At 43.2% G+C, this 20542-nt stretch overlaps 1 protein-coding gene across 6 annotated transcripts in view; it reads right to left on the minus strand.

Moving 5' to 3' along the window:
* The window catches only part of LOC136568552 (protein FAM219A-like), a 279252-nt gene that overhangs the window by 156626 nt on the left and 102084 nt on the right, over window positions 1-20542 (minus strand). For all 6 annotated transcript variants that reach the window (XM_066568571.1, XM_066568570.1, XM_066568568.1 and 3 more), the window contains one exon: window positions 12752-12848. In XM_066568571.1, coding sequence (XP_066424668.1) covers window positions 12752-12848 — 97 coding nt within the window. The remainder of the gene's footprint in view (window positions 1-12751; window positions 12849-20542) is intronic.

A 20542-nucleotide genomic window follows, 5' to 3' on the forward strand; every position in this document is an offset into this window, starting at 1 on the left:
TCAGCCAGCTGCCATCCAACACGCCCATGTCCTTTTCAGACAGGCAGCTTTTGAGCCACTCTTCCCCAAGTCTGTAGAGCTGCATGGGGTTGTTGTGATCCAAGTGCAGGATCTAACACTTCACCTTGTTGAATCTCATACAAGTGGCCTTGGCCCATGTCTTGGTTTTGTATTGGAGCTACCCATGATTTATTTTTTAAGAGAAACTGCTGAGAGCTTCTTCTGTGCTTAGCAAAATTAATTGTTGGTTAGTTTTAAGAACAGGCATGTTAATAGCTAATTAAAAACTAGATCTGCCTCTGTGAGATTCACATTTTAAAACAAAAAGAAATTAGGAATGTTATTTTTTTCTTCTGACTTGGGAATAGGTAACAAGGCCGGTCCAGCCCCCCGGTCTTGGCTGGGTGAGCTCTGCCAGGGGGCTGGGCTTTTTTCTGGGGAGCCTGCTCGGCTCCATCCCAGCCAGGCTGGGCCCCAGTGGCTGAAAGGCAGGGAGAGGGGAGGCTGCAGCTGTTAAGATCTTGCCGCTAGGTTGCTAGGTCTCCCCCTCCCCCCCCTCAACATGCCAGCACGGCTGCCACACAAAATTATGCCGCTGTGGCCAGAGGCGGCCCTGCTGCCCACACAGAGAGTGGCTCTGTTGCTGGAATTGAATGCAGCAGGGGCGGGCAACACAGCCCCCCAGTGCGGCCTCACTGCAACTGCTTCGGCTGCCACCTGGCAGGGATCACGTAACTATTTGTAGGCCCCAAGTGAGATATTATTGTTTCAGTGCACAGATAAGACTTACAGACTTCCAATCCTCCCTCGGGTGAGAGAAAGGGACAGAGTAAAGGCATGTAGAAGAACAACATGAAGACACCAAGGTCAGTAAAGAAAGAGTTCAGACCAAGATAAAAAAAGAATGAGGAGATGTCAATCTTGGGCTGAAATCTTCTTATAAGGCTATGGAGAAGAATGTAATTGATTCATCAGACTCTTTTTCTCTGTAAATCATTGAAAAGTATGGGGAGATGAAGCGTTCAAATTGTAGATATGAGCAAAGGCATCTATGCTGAAGCAAGTAGATGTTAAAGTACCTGTAATCTCATGAGAAGTTTGAACAGAAAGAGAGAAGAGTGATGAAGACACTTTACCCCAGGGAAAGAAGAAGACAACCTCTATTCCCAGAGATAAAGATGATCTCAGAGATAGATAGCAAAGAAAACCTTTGCTCTTGAACAACTCATCCTTAAAATAGTACCCCATAAGTTGACATAGCCCATAAACGCAGCTGTTGGAAAGCTGTGAAAAATGAGAAAGACTTCACAACTACAGATTCCTGGATGGCTGCTATTCGTGGAAATTAAAAGTCACGAGAAAACTGTTTTCTTGTGGAGAAGTCTCCATAACATAAGAGAGACTCCTCTCCTTAAGTAAACTGAAAAAAACTATTCTAGAAGTGATAAACTGACTAAATTGTTTCTGTATCTTGTTAGTAAGAAAGAAAAGATTGTAGGGGGACGAGAAGTGTTCTAAAAGTTTTATTCTAATTCTTATTATTCTTTCTTTTAGTCCTATTAATAAAGTTTTCTTTACACCCTTTTAAAGTTTTAAGCCTACTTTGCCTTCCTCCTAATCCTATCTCACAGCAAAAGATAAGTAAATAATTCTAAAAAGTACATAAGCATTTAGCCAGCACTGAACCCATCACATTAATTAGTGCATTAACCAAAAAAACTCAAATTAGCAAACCAAAACCACTACACGAAATTAGTATTTCCGCTCAAAACCAAACTAGAACCACCACAGCCCATCAATCCAGCCTGTCCAGATCCCTCTGTAGAGCCTTCCTACCCTCGATCAGTTCAACACTCCCACCCAACTCGGTGTCATCTGAAAACTTACTAAAGGTGCACTCAATCCTCTCATCCAGGTCCTTGATAGATATTAAAAAGAATTGGCCCCAATATGGAGCCCTTGGAAACACCACTTGTGATCATCTGCTAGCTGCATTTGACTCCTTTCACCACAACACTTTTGGCCTGGCCATCCAGCCAGTTTTTTACCCAGCAAAGAGTATGCCCACCCAAGCCACGAGTAGACAGTTTCTCCAGGAGAAAGCTGTGTGAGACACTGACAGAGGCTTTACTAAAAGTCCAGGTAAACAAAGTCCGTGGGTTTTCCCTCATCCACTAAATGGGTCACCCTGTCATAGAAGAAGATCAAGTTGGTCAAGCAGGACTTGACTTTCCTAAAACCATGCTGACTGGGCCTGATCACCTGGTTGTCTTGTATGTGCTGCATTATGGTATTCAGGATGATCTGTTCCATGATCTTCCCTGGCACCGAGGTCAGGCTGACAGGGCTGTAGTTCTCTGGATCCTTCTTCTGGCCCTTCTTTAGATAGGCATCACATTGGCCAACCTCCAGTCAACTGGGGCCTCCCTGTTCACTCAGGACTTGTTGCGTATAGGTAAAAAATTACAAAATAAGAGCCTTGCTACCCTTGTAAAATCATGGCTCAGGCCTGTTACTTTGGCTAAGTGGAAAAGGACTATGGGAAAGTGACTGAGCTGAATTGGAAGTAGAAAAACAAGTTATATAACCACTACATGTTCACATCATAGTTTATGGTGTTGGTTGAATTATATTTGTTGTGCTGAAATGGAATGTAACTGATAACAACCTAATTGCTTAGATAGTCCTGGTCTTTGCAATAAAGAGCTTTCTCTTGCACCTGCCTGGGGACTCTGTGTCACTCTGCTTCCTAACATTTGGCGCCCAACAATGGGAGATCAGATTGCAGTGAAGTGGTGGACTGTGGCACACAACACAGCCCCTCAGACCCAGAACACTGGGATACCAGACTGCAATAAAGAGATGGACTGCAACTCACCTAGGCAGCCCTTACGATCTGGACCTTCAGATTGCAAGCAGAAAGCAGAGCTCAGACCCTTCTATAATTGTGGTGGTGTTCACAGGGATCCCAGGATGAGGGAAGAGACAAGAATCTTGACTCCATGTTTCAGAAAGCTGATTTATTAGAAGAAAGGATTTCATCAGAAGGCTAGCAAGGAATAGAAAGGAATGGAATGATAATAAAATCTTGTGACTGACCAGAGTCCAAGACAGCTGGACTGTGATTGGCCATTAATTAAAAACAACCACATGAGACCAATCAAAGATGCACCTGTTGCATTCCACAGCAGCAGATAATTATTGTTTTTCTTTTCCTCTGAGGCCTCTCTGCTTCTCAGGAGAAAAAATCCTAGCAAAAGGATTTTTCATAAAATATGTCTGTGACAATAATGACAGGGGACTTTCTTTGTAAACCACAATCCGACAGAGAGCAAAATGCCTATAAGGTTAGGTCAGAGGTATTCACTGGATGAAGAACCACAGGACTGTGAGTATCCTGGGACTTGGGAGGAGTCCCAGTAGTGTTGATGCAGCTTAAAGATATTGCAGCACATTCTCCACATTGAAGCAACTTTTATTATGGGTTGAATAACCCTGTAACTATTTCCTAAATGAGAGAGGCTTTGATGTTAAAAACTCCTGTGCATAGCTGCACCAGGGACTGCTGGAAAGGCTACTGATAATTAACCTGGGCACAGATCCAGGGCACGGATCCAGGGAACGGATCCAAGGAACGAATCAATCCTCAGTTTAGTGTGCAGTGTTGTGGGCACTAGCAAAGCCCGCCCGGAGCTCCCTCCGGAGCAGAACGCTCCCCCCAGAGCAGGATGCCCCCTCCCCCCTGCCACCACCGCTCTGCTGGGTCCCTCCCATGCAAGCGGCTTCTCAGCTGCCAGCTCCCCCACAGTGGCTCCTTCTCCAGCCGTCCCCCCAACACCAGACCCCTCGCAGCTGCTCCCTTGGCCCTTGTAGGGCTCCCAGCCTCTGTTTGCCCCCCAGGCCTCTGTCGGCTCCCTTGGCACTTGTAGGCCCCCTTGGCCCTTGTAGGCCCCCTTGGCCCCCTCCAGCCCTGCCAGCAGCAGCTTCCCATGGTGAGACCTCTTTGCATACTGCCTCCCCCACAGTGGCTGTTCTCCATGGTGCCCCTCCTGCTGCGGCTCCTCCAGTGCCTGCCCCTCTGACCGTGGCTTCTTTGCTCCCCACTCCTCTCATAGTCACTCCAGCCTCTGCAGCCCCCACTCACCTAGAGGCAGTTGGCCCTCAATAGCTACCCTGGCTCAGTCTACTCTTCCTACCCAGGAACCATAAATCATGGCACATGGCAGATTCACAGCCTACACGAAATGCTGGTGCTGCTGCACATTACTGTCAAAATGCCAAGAGGACACATTGCAACATGGAGATCTGGCAGTTATTACTGCGTGCCCACCCGCTTACAAAGACTTAGGCTACTCTATTATCAGAGACCTGTGGAAATTGGTACAGGAGAGTTTGTTGTTCAGTTAACAGGTGATGCTGCGTACTCAAACTCCAGAACGCAGACAGGCTATCCTGGCGATATTTGTGATATCATTACCCAGAACTCTGTTAAAACTAACCTTGTATTTTCAGTGAGCTGTAGATTTTGACAGGAGTGTTTATTGGAGAGATTCAAGGCTAGCTGTGTGGATGTAGTGTCTTTCCGCATGTGCTGAGGCTGCTTAGCGCAGTCTAAATTCTTCAACAGAAATGCTGATATACTACATGATTGGTAACACTTGCCATGTGGGATGTATACTGCCTTTTCAGGAATTTTTATTTAAAAGTCTGATTGGACTGAATTAATATCAATTCTTTGCTCAGTTATAATGATGTTAGCTGTTACCATGAAAATTAGAAACTTATATACCTGGAAAAACATTTGCAAACTCAGTACCCTTAGAGCATCACTTATTGTTATGTGGCCCTTTAGAAAATTCGGTAGATCCCTCCTTGGAAATATTTCAAGTGGATATTAATGCAAAAGCAGTTAATGTTCAAGCCCAATGTCAAAACAAGTCATGATTTACATGGGTGAGGTCCATGCCACTCATAAATCAGGCATTCCTTTGCTCACTTGAAGGCAAACCCTGAATGTTATCTGCAGAGGCTATTCAAGAATTAGACATAATTAGCTCTTGACTCTCCACTGTAAAGGTAGGCAGAACTGTGCTGGCTTTGCCTGTTTGCTTGCTTTTTATCCCACAGTTTTAACAGGGTAATTTTATTGAGACTCTTTAGCCATGAAGAAACATGTGACATCATTTCAGATAGGTACAGTTATTTAGTGATTCTATTGTAGTTATTCTTCCTTGCCACGTATAAATTGAAATTGAACTTGATATCAAAACAGTGTAAGTACATTGATGGACCACAAGTGCAGTAAACAGTAGCTCACTCCTTTAGAATCATCCATACCATGACTTTGTAGCTGTTTATATACATGCGCCAGTCTTAGACACCCACTGACCTGAGTTACATGTGAAAAACTCATGGCAGTATTATATAACTAGGTCCTTGATGATTTATCCTTAAATGTTTATATCCCATTACCTTCAATAGTCCAAGCTCAAATCTATTGTACAGGCAATCTTGAAAAGCTGTCTTACCATCTGCAAACTGAGCAGGTCTGAAGTGCAATTTGCCAAGATATACAATGATGTCTTTTTCCTGAGGAAAGCTGCACTTTAAAAAACCCTAGCAAACTTATACTAGAACAGTACTGACCATGACCAAGCATTTTCAATAATATTTGCACTTACCATGAGCTATTCCCAAAAATAAATTATGTAAAATCATAACATATTTGCCACATCTTTATAATCTCTCCAGTAAATCCATGTTGCTGGAATTTCATTTCATCAAATCAGTCCTTTGCTTGCATATTGATCATTGATGTTTAACTGTGGTATGACAAATTTCCAGTAGCTTTTTTGTAAGGATGGAGTCAAAATGAGTTAAATTCTGTTGTATCTGAAACCTTTAAAGGAACACTCTCAACTCTGACTTTAGTTTTATTACATTTAAGTGATGTTAATTTTCAGTTCTGTTATGTTTCTGTTCTGTACAGTTTAAGTGATGTTAAGGTTCAGTTCTGTAAAGTTTAAGTGTTGTTAAATTTAAGTGATGTTAGGTTTACATTCTGTTAATTTGAAGTTCTCTTACATTTAAGTTCTGTTAAGTTTAATTTCTGTCAAGTTTAATTTCTGTCAAGTTTAAGTGTTCTTAAGTTTAAGCAAAGTTAAATTTAAGTGTTGTTCAGTTTAAGTTCTGTTATTTTAAGTTCTGTTAAGTTTAAGTAAGTTCTATTACGATCAATTTCTGTTCAGTTTCAGTAATGTTAACTAAGTTCTGTTAGGTTCATTTTCTGTTGTGTTTAGGTGACGTTAGGTTTGAGTGAGTATAAGTTCAAGTTCTGTTGAAATCTGCTCCTTTAAATTACAAGATACAGTTCTTTTGTTATAGAGATAAGATGGAACTGACTGAAACAATTATGATGAAGAATTGGTAAGCAACTATTTAAGAATATAAGTTGTGTAAAAGTATGTGAAGATGCAGATTATTAGATACTTAATTTCATTGAAGATTCTATGGGTATAAATGTTCTGCATTGCTCAATTAGGATAATTATTCACAACAATCTTTGCTGTTTTATCTCCCATAAGTAGCACAGAGGAATGAGTAACAATTCCAAATTATGGCTGTTATTAATTGTAAACTGTTTAGTGCTTTCTTTCTTGCTTTTATTTTACTTTATTGTCATATATGCATAGATGTGTGGAAAAATATAATCACTTCTTAGGACAGTTACTGTTGCTATATTAATGATTCTGAATATGTTGTTAATGTCATAGCGCGAAATCACTGACTTCATAATGGGCATTATCCATAAGATATTATTTGAGGTTTCACAAATGCATTCCTTTGGTTGTTTGCAGTTTGTTCATCGTACCATTGACTACTTAGCTAAAGATAAATTACAAAGCCAGCTGCTTTACAAACTTTCCCATACCATTGTGTAGCTATCTGCAAGACATGTATGATTTTAATAGACTTTCCCAACTGCTATTCATAGAGGCTTGTTTGAAGGATATGTTAGGGAGACCCTTCTAGTTAAGGCCTTGGCTCTGGCCAAGCCCTGGCCCTAGCTGGTCAGAAGTATGCCAACAGACCCAGGTGTTTTCTGCAATAAAATTGTACTCAGGTTACTTTGACTTGCCAATTTGGGCTTATAACAGCTGGATCCTCTTTTGAGGTAAGCTTGGAAGCCTTTCCCAGGGACGGTTCTCCAGGTCCTCATTGTGAAACAAGGCTTGCCAGATATTGCAGACTCTGGGTGACGGTACAGTATTTAGGCAATCGATGATGTATCATTCCAAATCACTATCCTTTCTCTTGTGTGCTAATGATTACATGTATTACCTTGCTTATTTTTTCTTGATGTGAGTTTATTGCTTTGTTACATGTATTGCTTTACTTTCATGTTGCCTTCACGTTCATAGTGAGAAACGTGCACATTGTCAAAAAAAAAAACAAAGAAGAGGGGAATATGGCTCCTCAAGAACATTTAGATAATGCAATATTTACACTAGAAATTTTGAAAGCAGATCATCAATTTTGATCCCTGGCAGAGCAATATTGCTCTGAAATTTGCGTGTGTGGAACCAGTTTCTGAAAGTTTTACATAAAGATCCACAATTGGGTGTGCAATGGCAAGGTCTAGCTGATTTACTAACCTAGGAGAGAAGGTACACGTGTTTTATTGCCAACAGGTCTAAAGTGGTTACCTTCTTGTCTGGACAAATATAGATTGCCTCCAAGAAGACGAGGCCCAGTGAGAGGAAAAATGCCCTAATCACCATCCAGCCCTTGTAGCCAAGGCAGGAGCAGGGGTAGGACTGCCAGGACATGGCTGTGTCTGGAGGCTTACAGAGGCAGCCTGCTGCCTGCCTTGTGTCCCACTATACCCACCACCATGTTATTGTGTTCCTGCTGACCTTCTTCAGTTATTCCCTGTTCCATACTTCCAGAAAGACACGCAGTAATAGCAAAGTCAGCATTTCCAGCTAATGGACTCCCTCCTGCCTAAACAGCATGGCCCCTGAGCTCCAGCCATATGAACTTTGGAACAGTAGCCATTTAGTTCCACTTCCTGGGGACATTGGACACTATCTTTTTGTTTTCCTATGCTGCAGGTCTCTTTGTCAGTGTCATGGTTGTTTTTGATGGGGTTTTATTGATTGTGATCTGTATTCCATGTATCTTATCCTGTGTCCAGCAGATGACCAGTAATAGTATTAATAAGATAATGGCCTTACAGGTGCAGACTGTTTTGACATTAGAGTACATGAACCCTTTGCACAAAAAACAAAGAAAGGGGGTTATGTTGCGTATAGGTAAAACCTTACAAAATAAGAGCCTTGTTACCCTTGTAAAGCCATGGCTCAGGCCTGTTACTTCAGCTAAGGAGAAAAGGACTATGGGAAAGCTGGACTCAGCTGAATTAGAGGCAGAAAAACAAGTTATATAACTATTACGTGTTCACATCGTGGTTTATGGTGGTTGGTTGAATTACATTTGTTGTGCTTAAATGGAATGTAACTGATAACAGCCTAATTGCTTTGAAAGGCCTGGTTTTTGCAATAAAGAGCTTTCTCTTGCACCTGCCTGAGGACTCTGTGTTGCTCTGCTTCGTAACAAGGACTGCTGGGAAATTATTGAAAGGGGCTTGGTGAGCACTTCTGCCAGCTTTGTCAGTAGTCTTGGGTGGATCCCATCTGGCCCCATAGACTTGTGTGGGTCTAAGTGGTGTAGCAGGTCACTGACCATTTTTCCCTTAGATTATAGAGGCTTCATTCTGCTCCCTCTCTCTCTCTTTCAGCTCAGCAGGCTAGATACTCACAATTAGTCTTACTATTAAAGACTGAGGCAAAGAAGGCATAAATATCTCAGCCTTCTCCTCATCCTTTGTCACTACGTTTCCCCCTGCATCCAATAAAAGATGGAGAGTCTCCTTAGCCCTCTTTTTCTTGTTAATACATTTATAGAAACAATTTTAATTGTCTTTCATTGTAGTGGTGCAATTAAGTTATTGTTGGGCTTTGTCCCTGCATAATTTAATGATAACTTTGTAGTCCTCCTGAGTTGCCTGTCCCTTCTTCCAGAAGTCATAAACTCTCTTCCATCCCTCCTGTGTTCCAGCCAAAACGCTATGTCCAGCCATGTTGATCTTCTTCCCTGCAGGTTTGTCTTTCAGCATAAGGACAGCCTGGTCCTGAGTTTTTAAGATTTCCTGCTTGAAGAATGTCCAGCCTTCCTGGACTCCTTTGCCCTTCAGGACTGCCTCACAAAGGATTCTGCCAACCAGGCTCCTAAACAGGCCAAAGTCTGCCCTCCAAAAGTCCAAGGTAGCAGTTTTGCTGACTCCTTTTCTTACTTCTCTGAGAATTGAAAACTAGATCATTTCATTCTCACTGTGCCCAAGATGACCTCCAGCCATCACATTACCCACATTCTTCTCTGTTCACAAACAGCAGGTCCAGTGGGGCACCTTCCTTAGTTACCAGCTGTCACAAACTTATCTTCCACACGTTCTAAGAGACTGTTTCCTCTCTCCTGTATTGTATTCCATCAGACATCTGGTAGGTTGAAGTCCCCACTGAGAATAAGGGCTACTGATTGTGAGACTCCTCCCAGCTGCTTATAGAATATTTCTGTCTCCAGTAGGCCTGGTATTATGTAGACCAACCCATGACCAAAAAAACACAAATTCTGCTGGTGACAGCAGTCACATAGCTAGGTATTGATCAGCTGAGTCTTTCTGTTTCTTCCAACATCATTCCTTGCAACTGGAAGGATAGAGGCAAAAAAAAACTTGTGCTCCTGATCCCTTAACCAGCTGTCCGAAGGCCCTGAACTCTCTTTTGATTGCCCGTGGACTTCTTACTGCAACTTTATCATTGCTGTTATGATTAAATTTTCTTTCCCAACTTGTTTTTTGTGTCAAAGTCATTAACGAACATATAAATGAAATGGCTGTTGGACAATTCCATTAGCAATGTCCTTTTTTCCTGATACTTTCTCCTTCAACACCACCTGATGTGTTTGAGTTCCTGGGCTTTTTAATTTCCTGACTCTGCTTGAACTCTTAATTTATAAAACTTATTTTTGTTATAGATCTACTTCAAATTATCTTTTCATTTAATTTGCGTGGATTGTACTTGTTGTCCTTGAATCCAAAACTATTTCCTATGATCAAGTCTTCTATATCATCTTTGTGACTTACCAAAGCCAAGTCTATAATAGCACCATTTCCTGACATGTTAGTGAATTTCTGGAGAATATTTTTATTTTTAGTGCCTAGAAATACAAGAACATCTCAGACTTACCAGTCATAGAATTCATTGCTTTCCAACCTGATTCCTGATGTTAAATTATACAAAACAACTGCTGCAGTAGCAATTATCTCTCTAAAAACATTACAGAACTCTTTTGGCAGTGAAAAAGGATCATGGTGGCATATGGCATGCTGGAAGTGATAATCTTTTACTAAACTGCGAGTTGTGCTGTTATTAATACACACTGCTGCTCCCTGCATTTTCCTGAAAAGCAGCCACTGGTTTTCAGAGTGTTCATCACTGAGATTGCAGGAAAGATCTACTGTCCCAATGCATTCACTCATATCCTGTATCAGTAGCTCAAGGTCCTGCACTTTGCTGCATAATCTTGCTACATTTACATATTCATCTTTCTGACTTCTCCTCCCTAGCCACTCTTCCAGCAAGATCTTGCTTATTCAGCCACTTTATTTTCCTTTGCTGTCCATGGGCCTACTCTGTGACATTCTTTTCTGCACTGTGATGACCAGATTTGTGTGATTATTCAATTTATACTCAGTCAGAGCCTTGAGATTTCACAAGCACTTCCCAGCTTTTTCCTGGTGTTTCTTTAAGGTTTCTCTTAGAAATGAGGCCAACACCAGTGTTTGCAGGAGTACTCCAGGCCCTTAGGTGAAACCTATCTATCAGAGAACGTCTTCATAATTATACACCAATGCCCAAACTTCCCCATATCTTCAAACCTTCGCTGTTTGCTGACCTTACCTGTGGTGGCTGAACAGCAGGCCTGTAAAAGCCTCACAGACTGAATTCTAACTTGAATCAACTGTACCAGTGAGAAATCTGTCAACCTTTCCTGAGAATGGAATCCTGTAATGGTAAAAACCAGCTTGTTTGCCTGAGAAAGAATTCTAGGACTGGGACTGTTACTTGCACCTGTATAAACTATTCTGAACCGTCCAAGAGAAAAAATGCAAACAATATCTAAAAACAGACACTTGCCAGCACGTAGGCATCTTTGGTGAACTGACCAATCCTTACAGGGTAACATCTAGTTACTGACCTATTAGAAGTTGGCATGATATGTTTGTAAAACTCTATAGAATGGGATGTGTGAGTAAACCGGGACCTTTTTTCACTGCATGAACAAGAGTGTGTCTTGTCTCTCTAATGCAAGGTCACAGAGACACTTCCCTGTCACTCATTTGGTAGTGGTCAGAGCTATTCCACTGAACATCTGGGCACCCACTTCTTTCAGAGCCTTACCTAGCATGGCATACAATCATAGAATGGTTTGGGTTGGAAGGGACCTTTAAAGGTCATCTAATTCAAACCTCCTGCAATAAGCAGGCACATCTTCAACTAGACTAGGTTGCTCAGAGTCCCATCCAATCTGACCTTGAATGTTTCCAGGAATGGGGCATTTACAACCTCTCTTGGAAACCTGTTCTAGTGGTTCACCACCCTCATCATAAAAAAAAATTCATCCTTATACCTAGTTTGAATCTACCCTCTTTAAAACCATTATCCTGGGTTCTGTTGCTAAAGGCCTTATTAAAAAGTCTGTCCCAATCTTTCTTATAAGCCCCCTTTTTAGTATTGAAAGGCTGCAATAAGGTCTCCCCAAAGTCTTTTGTTCTCTAGGCTAAACAACCCCAACTCTCTCAACCTTTCCTGATAGAAGAGGTGTTCCATCCCTGTGACCATTTTTGTGGCTCTCCTCTGGACCCACTCCAACAGGTCAACCTCAACCAGCTCCAGCAGCATCCTGTCAGTGTCATTTGTTCTGATATGAAGGATAACCAGGGGACTGCTTCCTGCCCCTATGTGAAATTTTCAAGACTTAGATTCCCATTTTTTTATTCATGCTCAGAGCAAAATGTACACTTCCTTTGATCTCTCCCCTGTCAGGTCTTTGAGTCTGGTGGCACAATAGAGGCTCAGATTTTGGAGACTGGACAGTCATGTGTGGATTGCTGTCCTCTTGTAAGCATTAGCTTTGTGAGGAAGTAGACTATTGTGCTAATATAATTCTGCTTCAAGAAATTCAAAAATATTGCTCAGAAATAGCATGAGTATTTCTATGTAAACCTTTACAAACCTTCAAACCCTCCAGCTTGCAGTAACACTGCTCTTCCTGGTAGTCCAAGTCTCTGATCCTTTCCCTTTTGTTTGCAGTTATCCTGTCTTCTCTTCTATACACTCCCTCTATATTATATTCTTTCTTTTCCTACCCAAACCCTTGATAAAAATCTGTAGGTTTAAAAAGCTATATCTTCCTTTCAAGGCATAGTTTTCTTCCTCTACCACAGCCTGTGATAAAGTGCCCTTGCATATTTGCAGAAGTATCACACCGATAAAGTTCTCTGGAATTGTCTGAGCTGAGCTGGCATGCTCAGCCATACACATGAAGATCTCCATATGGTCCCACAAGCACCTCACCATATTTCAGACCTTGGATTCGGCCTTTTTACTCTCCATCAGCAAAGACTCACCTAATTTCACTTGAAGTGGGGATGGCTTACAGTTCATGGCTACAGTCTCTCCTCTCATACCACAATCTCTGTCCAAAATAGATGCAGCTGTTGGATCCTGTTGAGAAAGAAAATGAAACAAAACAATAATTAAACTAAAAGTTCTGCAGTCTGTTCTCTGACTGTTAGGTGAGTCCATTCCCACCCACATTCAGAGGGAACAGAGAACATGCCAGTGTTTTGAATGGCTGAAACCTAGACAAAACTTTGGAAGCATGTTTAGTGTGCTATGTTTAGTTTCCGGGGTACTGTAAGTACCCCAGAAAACACCAGATTTCAACATCTGGCTTATATGATAGATAATACTGAGAATATAATATAGAGGGTGGGTTGCCAGTTCAAATTCAGCCTGCTCTCGCAGTAGTCCAAAACAATTTCCATGTGATGACTTTGGGGTGTTGTATGAAACACATTTGCAGTTTCAGCTGAGTTCCAAGTGGACCAGTCTGCCTCATGAGTAAAACTAAAAAACTCATGACCAGCTGTGTTAAAGTCCATCTCAGAAGAAATAAGGACTAAATGAGTAAGAGAATTCAATCTCCAGTCCCTCTTGGAGAGGAGTAAAGAAGTCTGTAGTTCCCAAGCTGGATCTATTTGGTTTTGACTAACTAGAAAGATTTAATTTCAGTATCTGTCAGCACAGCATTTTTCACTGCCACTGAAATCCCCCTGAAAACCAAAGTTCCTCAAACACTGAGTCCACCCCATTATGCCTACTTGTAGGCAGCCTAATTCAGTTAGTTTTGTACTCTATGGTACAGCATAGCAGAGGATTTAGATATACAAAGTGCCAATTCAGGCAACTCCAGCACTGATGAAAATATGATTTTTGAGTAGTCTTGGGAATCCAGAGAGGTGCCAGCTGACTGGAAGCTAGCTAATGTTGTCCCGATTTTCAAGAAGGGCAAAAAGGAGGACCTTGGAAACTACAGGTCTGTGAGTCTCAGTTCAGTGACCAGTAAAATAATGGAAAAGATTATTCTGGGAGGTATTGACAAATGGAGGACAACACAGCACTGGTCACAGCCAGCATTGCTTCATAAGGAGAAAGTCCAGCTTATCGAACCTGATTTCCTTCTACAACAGGATAACACACCTAGCTGATCAAGGGAAGCCAGTAGATGCAATCTCTTTTTATTTCAGAAAAGCTTTTAGTATTGTGTCGCATAATATCCTTCTGGACAAAATGTCCAGCACACAGCTGGATAACCATGTTACGTGATGGGTGAACAACTGGCTCAGCAGTTGGGCACAGAGAGTCAATGGGGTTAAATCAGACTAGAGATTGGTCACTAGTAGGGTTCCACAGGGCTGCATCCTATGCCCAGTTGTCTTCGATATTGTCATTAATGACTAGGATGCAGGACTGTCTTCAGTTGGAAATAGGTGTGTGTATTCTATTCCTATCTGTGGAGCTTTCTTTATCTCTTCCACAACCAATCCTCCCTCCAGACAGATATCTTCTGTTAATGGGCCATTGAGTCTCACTGCATGACTGGTAGAATTACATCATCCCATTGTGACATGCTCTGCCCAGAGGGAAGAGCCAAGCATTCCTACCTAAATATAATCTGAGATTTGGAACACCACAGGCAGCCTATTCCCACTGGATTCCTAGAGGAGCAGCTTTTTTCTCCACTGGATTCCCAGAGGAAGACTAGGCCCATCTACACCACCACTGGATCTTCAGAGGAAAACTCCACCCTTCTACATGATCACTGCTTCAACAAAACCACATCTGTCACTCCAGGAGGACTGCAGCCACCATTTAATCAGACTGCTACCAACACCCTGACCAACAGGGTGTCAGGTGGTATTCTGACTCTGTCAGTGCTGGTTTTTTTTGTTTGTACTATTGCATTTGTATTTTTAGTTTTTCCTAGTAAAGAACTGTTATTCCTATTCCCATATCTTTGCCTGAGAGCCTTTTAATTTCAAAATCATAATAATTCAGAGGGAGAGGGTTTATATTTTCCAATTCAGGGGAGGCTCCTGCCTTCCTTAAGCAGATGCCTGTTATTTCAAACCAAGACAAGGACTCAAAGGAATACTAAGTAAGTTTGCTGTTGACTCCCTTAAGGACAGAGAGGACCTGCAAAGAGACCTCAACAAATCACCAACCATATAAAGTTTAACAAGGACAAGTGTGGTATTTTCTGAGACTCCCGTTGAAGGGAGGAAATGATGAATCTGACTCCATGTTCTTAGAAGGCTAATTTATTATTTTGTGATCTATATTATATTAAAGAATGCTATACTAAACTACACTAAAGAATAGAGAAAGGATACAGATAGAAGGCTAAAAGAGACTAATGAAAAACTCGTGACTCCTTCCAGAGTCCTGACACAGCTGGACGGTGATTGGTCATTAAGTAAAAACAATTCACATGAAACCAATGAAGCAAGCACCTGTTGGTAAACAATGTCCAAACCACATTCCAAAGCAGCAAAACAGAGGAGAAGTGAATCAGATAATTATTGTTTTCATTTTTGTTTGAGGCTTCTCAGCTTCCCAGGAGAAGAATCCTGGGCAAAGCGATTTTTCAGAAAATATGACAGTGACAAACAAGTGCTGAATTCTGCAACCAGGATAGGGCAACCCTGGATGTGTCTATAGACTAAGCAACAAGAGGCTGGAAAGCAGCACAGGGCAAAGGGACCTTGGGGTTGATGCCTTAAGTTTTAGCTTTTTATATTTTTCAGATTCTGTGCTGCCTAGGTATGTAGCTCTGAGCTTCATATTAAGTGTTTGTAAGCTCTCTTTACAGGGTACTTAGACAAAACAATCCTTTTCCAGCTTGAGAACCAAGAACAACTGTTACAAGCTTCAGGCCCAAAAAGCATAAACAACGGGGAACTGAAGAGAGCAAACAAGGAGGATGGAACTTCATAACCTGAAGCTATAATTGGACAATTACCCCAATATGAAAATTGACCAAAACTTATAAAAGTGTAAAACTTTGTAACTGGTCATCCATTTTGTGACCATTTTGGGTCTATCTTGGGTGTAGCCCTGGCCAGGCTCTTGTACTGCCCAAGGTGTATCCTTTTAGGCCTTTTAATAAACACCTACTTTATTATTTTCACTCTGTTTAGTCTCTGTTCCAGGTCAGCCTTCTCAAGACATCAGGGTCCTGGTTGATGGCAAGTTGAATATGAGTCAGCAGTGCCCTGTCAGCCAGGAGGGCCAACTGTGTCCTGGGGTACATCAAGCACAGCATCATCAGCCAAAGGAGGTGATTGTCCCCCTCTGCACTGGTAAGGCCCTCACCTCGAGTACTGTGTGCAGTTTTGGGCACAACAATATAAAAGACATTAATCTATTGAAGAGCATCCAAAGGAGGGCCACAAGGATGGTGAAGGGTCTACAGGGGAAGCCTTATGAAGAGTGGCTGAGATCACTTGGTTTGTTCAGCCTAGAGAAGAGAAGACTGAGGGGAGACCTCATGGTGGTCTTCAGCATCCTCACAATGGGAAGTGGAGGGGCAGGCACTGATCTCTTCTCTCTGGTGATCAGTGACAGGACTCGAGAGAATGGCCTGAAATTGTTTCAAGGGAGGCTTATGTTAGTTATGAAGAAAAAGTTTTTCACCCAGAGGGTGGTTGAGCACTGAAACAGGCTCCCCAGGGAAGTGGTCACAGCACCAAGCCTGACAGAGTTCAAGAAGCATTTGGACAAAGCTCTCAGGCACATGGTGTCATTCTTGGGTTGTTCTGTGTGCGCCAGGAGTTGGACTAGATGATCCTGATGGGTCCCTTCCAACTCAGCATATTCTATAATTCTGTTTTATGATTCTATGATATTCAAACTCCTTTCATGGCAAACATCAAACTTCTTGTAACTGTCTCTATTTAGCACCATATTAAATAAAATTGGTTTTCAAACACATTCACTTCTTCCCACTAGAAGCTAGAAACTAAATTAAACATGGATATATATATATATACAGGATGTGTAAGTTGGTAAGTGGCAGGCCACCACCTGTGTCCAGGCTTCCCAGATAAGAACCTTTTCTCTAACAGTCTGGGAAGAGGAAAGATACAGCTGCTTTTCAAAAACATGACTCCAAGAGCTGGATGCTTCCTAGTAGTACTGAAGAAAACTAAGTCCTTGGAGACTGTAGGAAAATGACTGAGGACCCTGTGGACAGGTAACTGGGGATACAATTAGAAGAAACTGAAGAGTTGTATTGGCATCTTAACAGGAGTTATAACAGTACAGAAATTATACAGTAAATCACTTGTTGCTCCCTGGATGGAATGTGGTTGGCATGACTTGAAACCTATTCCATGATGATTCCCCATACACACACATCTGCAAAGGGTGATGGAATGGAGGGTTGGAGCAGAGTGGAGAAACCATGGCCAGACTCTGGAAATCCTTGCAGGGAAGGGAACTCAATGATACTTTACAACTGATAAACCACATAACACCTGTCAGTCAGGGGCAATAGGGGAAGACATCCTACTGCTGAGCCAGCAACTGTGGGGAAATTCCTCTCCTTAAATGAACTTGCTTTATTAACGCCTAATAATAATGCACACCTCCATCCCAAAGTTACCTGCCTCCAAGGTATGACCACCCCTCACTGGGCATGCGCTCTATATTCTTTTTGACTGTATCTTTAAAAGCAAAGCTAAAGAATTTTACACCAATCAGTAACAAAGGTATGCCTGACTAGAGTCACTCAAGACTCATCTAAACACAATAAACACAAAGAAATAGTATAAAAATCAGTTGAGGATGGGGGAAAAGTTAGGGAAGACTCCATTATAACTGCTGGGATCAGTTGATGGGCTGAACCTGTCTTCTCCCCCATATGGATGCCTATTGGGTAAGAATCATACTCTATGCGTGTGCTAAACATTTTATTGAAAATAAGAGCTTGCCTCTTGTGTTGGTTTTGCATGGCTTGGTTTTTTGTAGCAGGGGGGCCACAGAGGTGGCTTCTGTGAGAAGCTGCTAGAAGCTTGCACCATGTCTGGCAGAGTCAATCCCTGATGGCTCTGAAGATGGACATGCTGCTGGCCAAAGCTGGGCCAATTAGAAAGGTTGGTAACACCTCTGTGATAACATATTTAAGACGAAAATCAAAACAAAGTGGGCCACGTGCAATTTTTTCTTCTAGTCAGAGAAGAGGAGGAGGTGAGAACATGTGAGGGAAAACAACATGGAGACACCAAGGTCAGTGAAGAAGGAGGGGCAGGAAGTTCTCCAGGTGTCAGAGCCGAGATTCCTCTGCAGGTCATGGTGATGACCATGGTGAAGCAGGCTGTCCCCCTGCAGCCCATGGGGATCCATGGAGGATGCAGAGATTTACACGCAGCCCATGGGGGAGATGCTCATGCTGGAATGGGTAGATGTCTGGAGGAGGCTGTGATCCAGTGGGAGACCCGGTGGAGAGAGAGGGCCCTTGCTTCCAGGCTGAAGAAGCCTGTCCTTGGAGGACTGCACCGATTGGAAGAGTGACCCATGCCACAGCAGTTTTGGGAGGACTGTGTGCCCGTGGGAGGGACTCGCATTGCAGCAGTTTTGGGAAGACTGCTGCTGCTTGTGAGATTGGAGCCGCACTGGAGAAGTTCGCAGAGAACACTCTCCTGTAGGAGGGACCTCACAGTGTAGCAGGGGAAGGACTCCTCTCCGTGAGCAGCGGAAGAAAACCTCGGGTGATGACCTGACCAAACCCACGTACCCTGTCTCCCTGCCCTGTCAGTGGGAAGGAGAGAGCGGGCTGGGGGAAGAAAAGATGTTTTAAGGGCCTATTTTACTTCTCATTATCCTACTCTGACTTTGTTAGTAATAAATTCACTTTGCAACTTTAAGTTGAGCCTGGTTGAAATATTTTCTCACGGTCCTTAGCTCATGCGCTCTTCTTTAATTTTTTTTTCTCCTCTGACCAGCTGTGGCAGGGAAGGGTGAGTGAGCAGCTTTCGTGGATGCCTGGCATTGTGCCAGTGTCAAACCACGACACCTGCATATTTCTTCAAGTATATTTTTGCAGTCAGCCACTATCACCAACAACCTTTGAACCACAAGAGTATAAAGCTTTGGTTGATACTGGCGCGCAATGTACATTAATTCCGTCGAGACATGTGGGGACAGAGTCTGTTTCTATTGCTGGTGTGACAGGGGGATCCCAGGATTTCACTTTGGTGGAAGCTGATGTGAGCCTCACTGGGAATGAGTGGAAGAAACATCCTATTGTGACTGGCCCAGAGGCCCCATGTATTTTGGGCATAGACTACCTTCGAAGTGGGTATTTCAAAGACCCAAAAGGACTCAAGTGGGCATTTGGGATAGCTGCTGTAGAGACAGAGGGCATCCAGCAATTGAACACCTTGCCTGGGCTGTCTGAGAATCCATCTGCAGTAGGATGTCTGATGGGAGAAGAGCAACGGGTGCCAATTGCCACCTCCATAGTGCATCGACGACAGTATAGAACCACTCGAGATGCTGTGATCCCCATCCATAAGATGATCCGAGAGCTGGAGAGCCAAGGGGTGGTCAGCAAGACCCACTCACCCTTCAACAGCCCCATTTGGCCTGTGCGAAAATCTGAAGGAGAATGGAGATTGACTGTAGACTACCGTGCATTGAATGAGGTGACTCCACCACTGAGTGCTGCCGTGCCAGACATATTAGAGCTCCAGTACGAGCTCGAGTCCAAGGCAGCGAGGTGGTATGCCACTATAGACATTGCCAATGCATTTTTCTCCATTCCTCTGGCAGCAGAATGCAGGCCTCAGTTTGCTTTCACGTGGAGGGGAGTGCAGTATACCTGGAACCGACTGCCCCAGGGATGGAAGCACAGTCCTACCATCTGCCATGGACTGATCCAGACTGCACTAGAAAGGGGTGAGGCTCAAGAACATCTGCAATATATTGATGACATCATTGTGTGGGGGAACACAGCCGCGGAAGTGTTTGAGAAAGGAAAGGAAATCATCCAAATCCTCCTGGGAGCTGGTTTCGCCATTAAAAAGAGCAAAGTAAAGGGACCAGCTCGTGAGATTCAGTTCCTGGGAGTGAAGTGGCAAGATGGACGGCGTCAGATTCCTACAGACGTCATCAACAAGATCACAGCAATGTCTCCACCCACCAATAAGAAAGAGACACAAGCTTTCCTAGGTGCCATAGGCTTTTGGAGGATGCACATTCCTGAGTATAGTCAGATCGTGAGCCCTCTTTACCTGGTCACCCGCAAGAAGAACACTTTCCACTGGGGCCCTGAGCAGCAACAGGCCTTTGTCCAGATCAAGCAGGAGATCGCTCATGCAGTAGCTCTTGGCCCAGTTAGGACGGGACCAGATGTGAAGAACATGCTCTATTCTGCAGCCAGGAACCATGGCTTGTCCTGGAGCCTTTGGCAGAAGGTGCCTGGGGAGACTCGGGGTCGACCACTGGGATTTTGGAGTCGAGGCTACGGAGGGTCGGAAGCCAACTACACTCCAACAGAGAAGGAAATCTTGGCTGCCTATGAAGGAGTCCAAGCTGCCTCAGAGGTGATTGGTACAGAAGCGCAACTCCTCCTGGCACCCCGACTACCGGTGCTGGGGTGGATGTTCAAAGGCAAGGTTCCTTCCACTCACCATGCCACCAGTGCCACATGGAGCTAGTGGATTGCTCTTATCACTCAGCGCGCCCATATAGGTAAAGTGAATCGCCCTGGGATTTTGGAGGTAATTACAAATTGGCCCGAAGGTGAGAATTTTGGTGTCACAGATGAAGAACAAGAACCAGTGACACCAGTG

Source organism: Molothrus aeneus, chromosome W, assembly GCF_037042795.1.
Source record: "Molothrus aeneus isolate 106 chromosome W, BPBGC_Maene_1.0, whole genome shotgun sequence".
NCBI classification, from domain to species: domain Eukaryota; kingdom Metazoa; phylum Chordata; class Aves; order Passeriformes; family Icteridae; genus Molothrus; species Molothrus aeneus.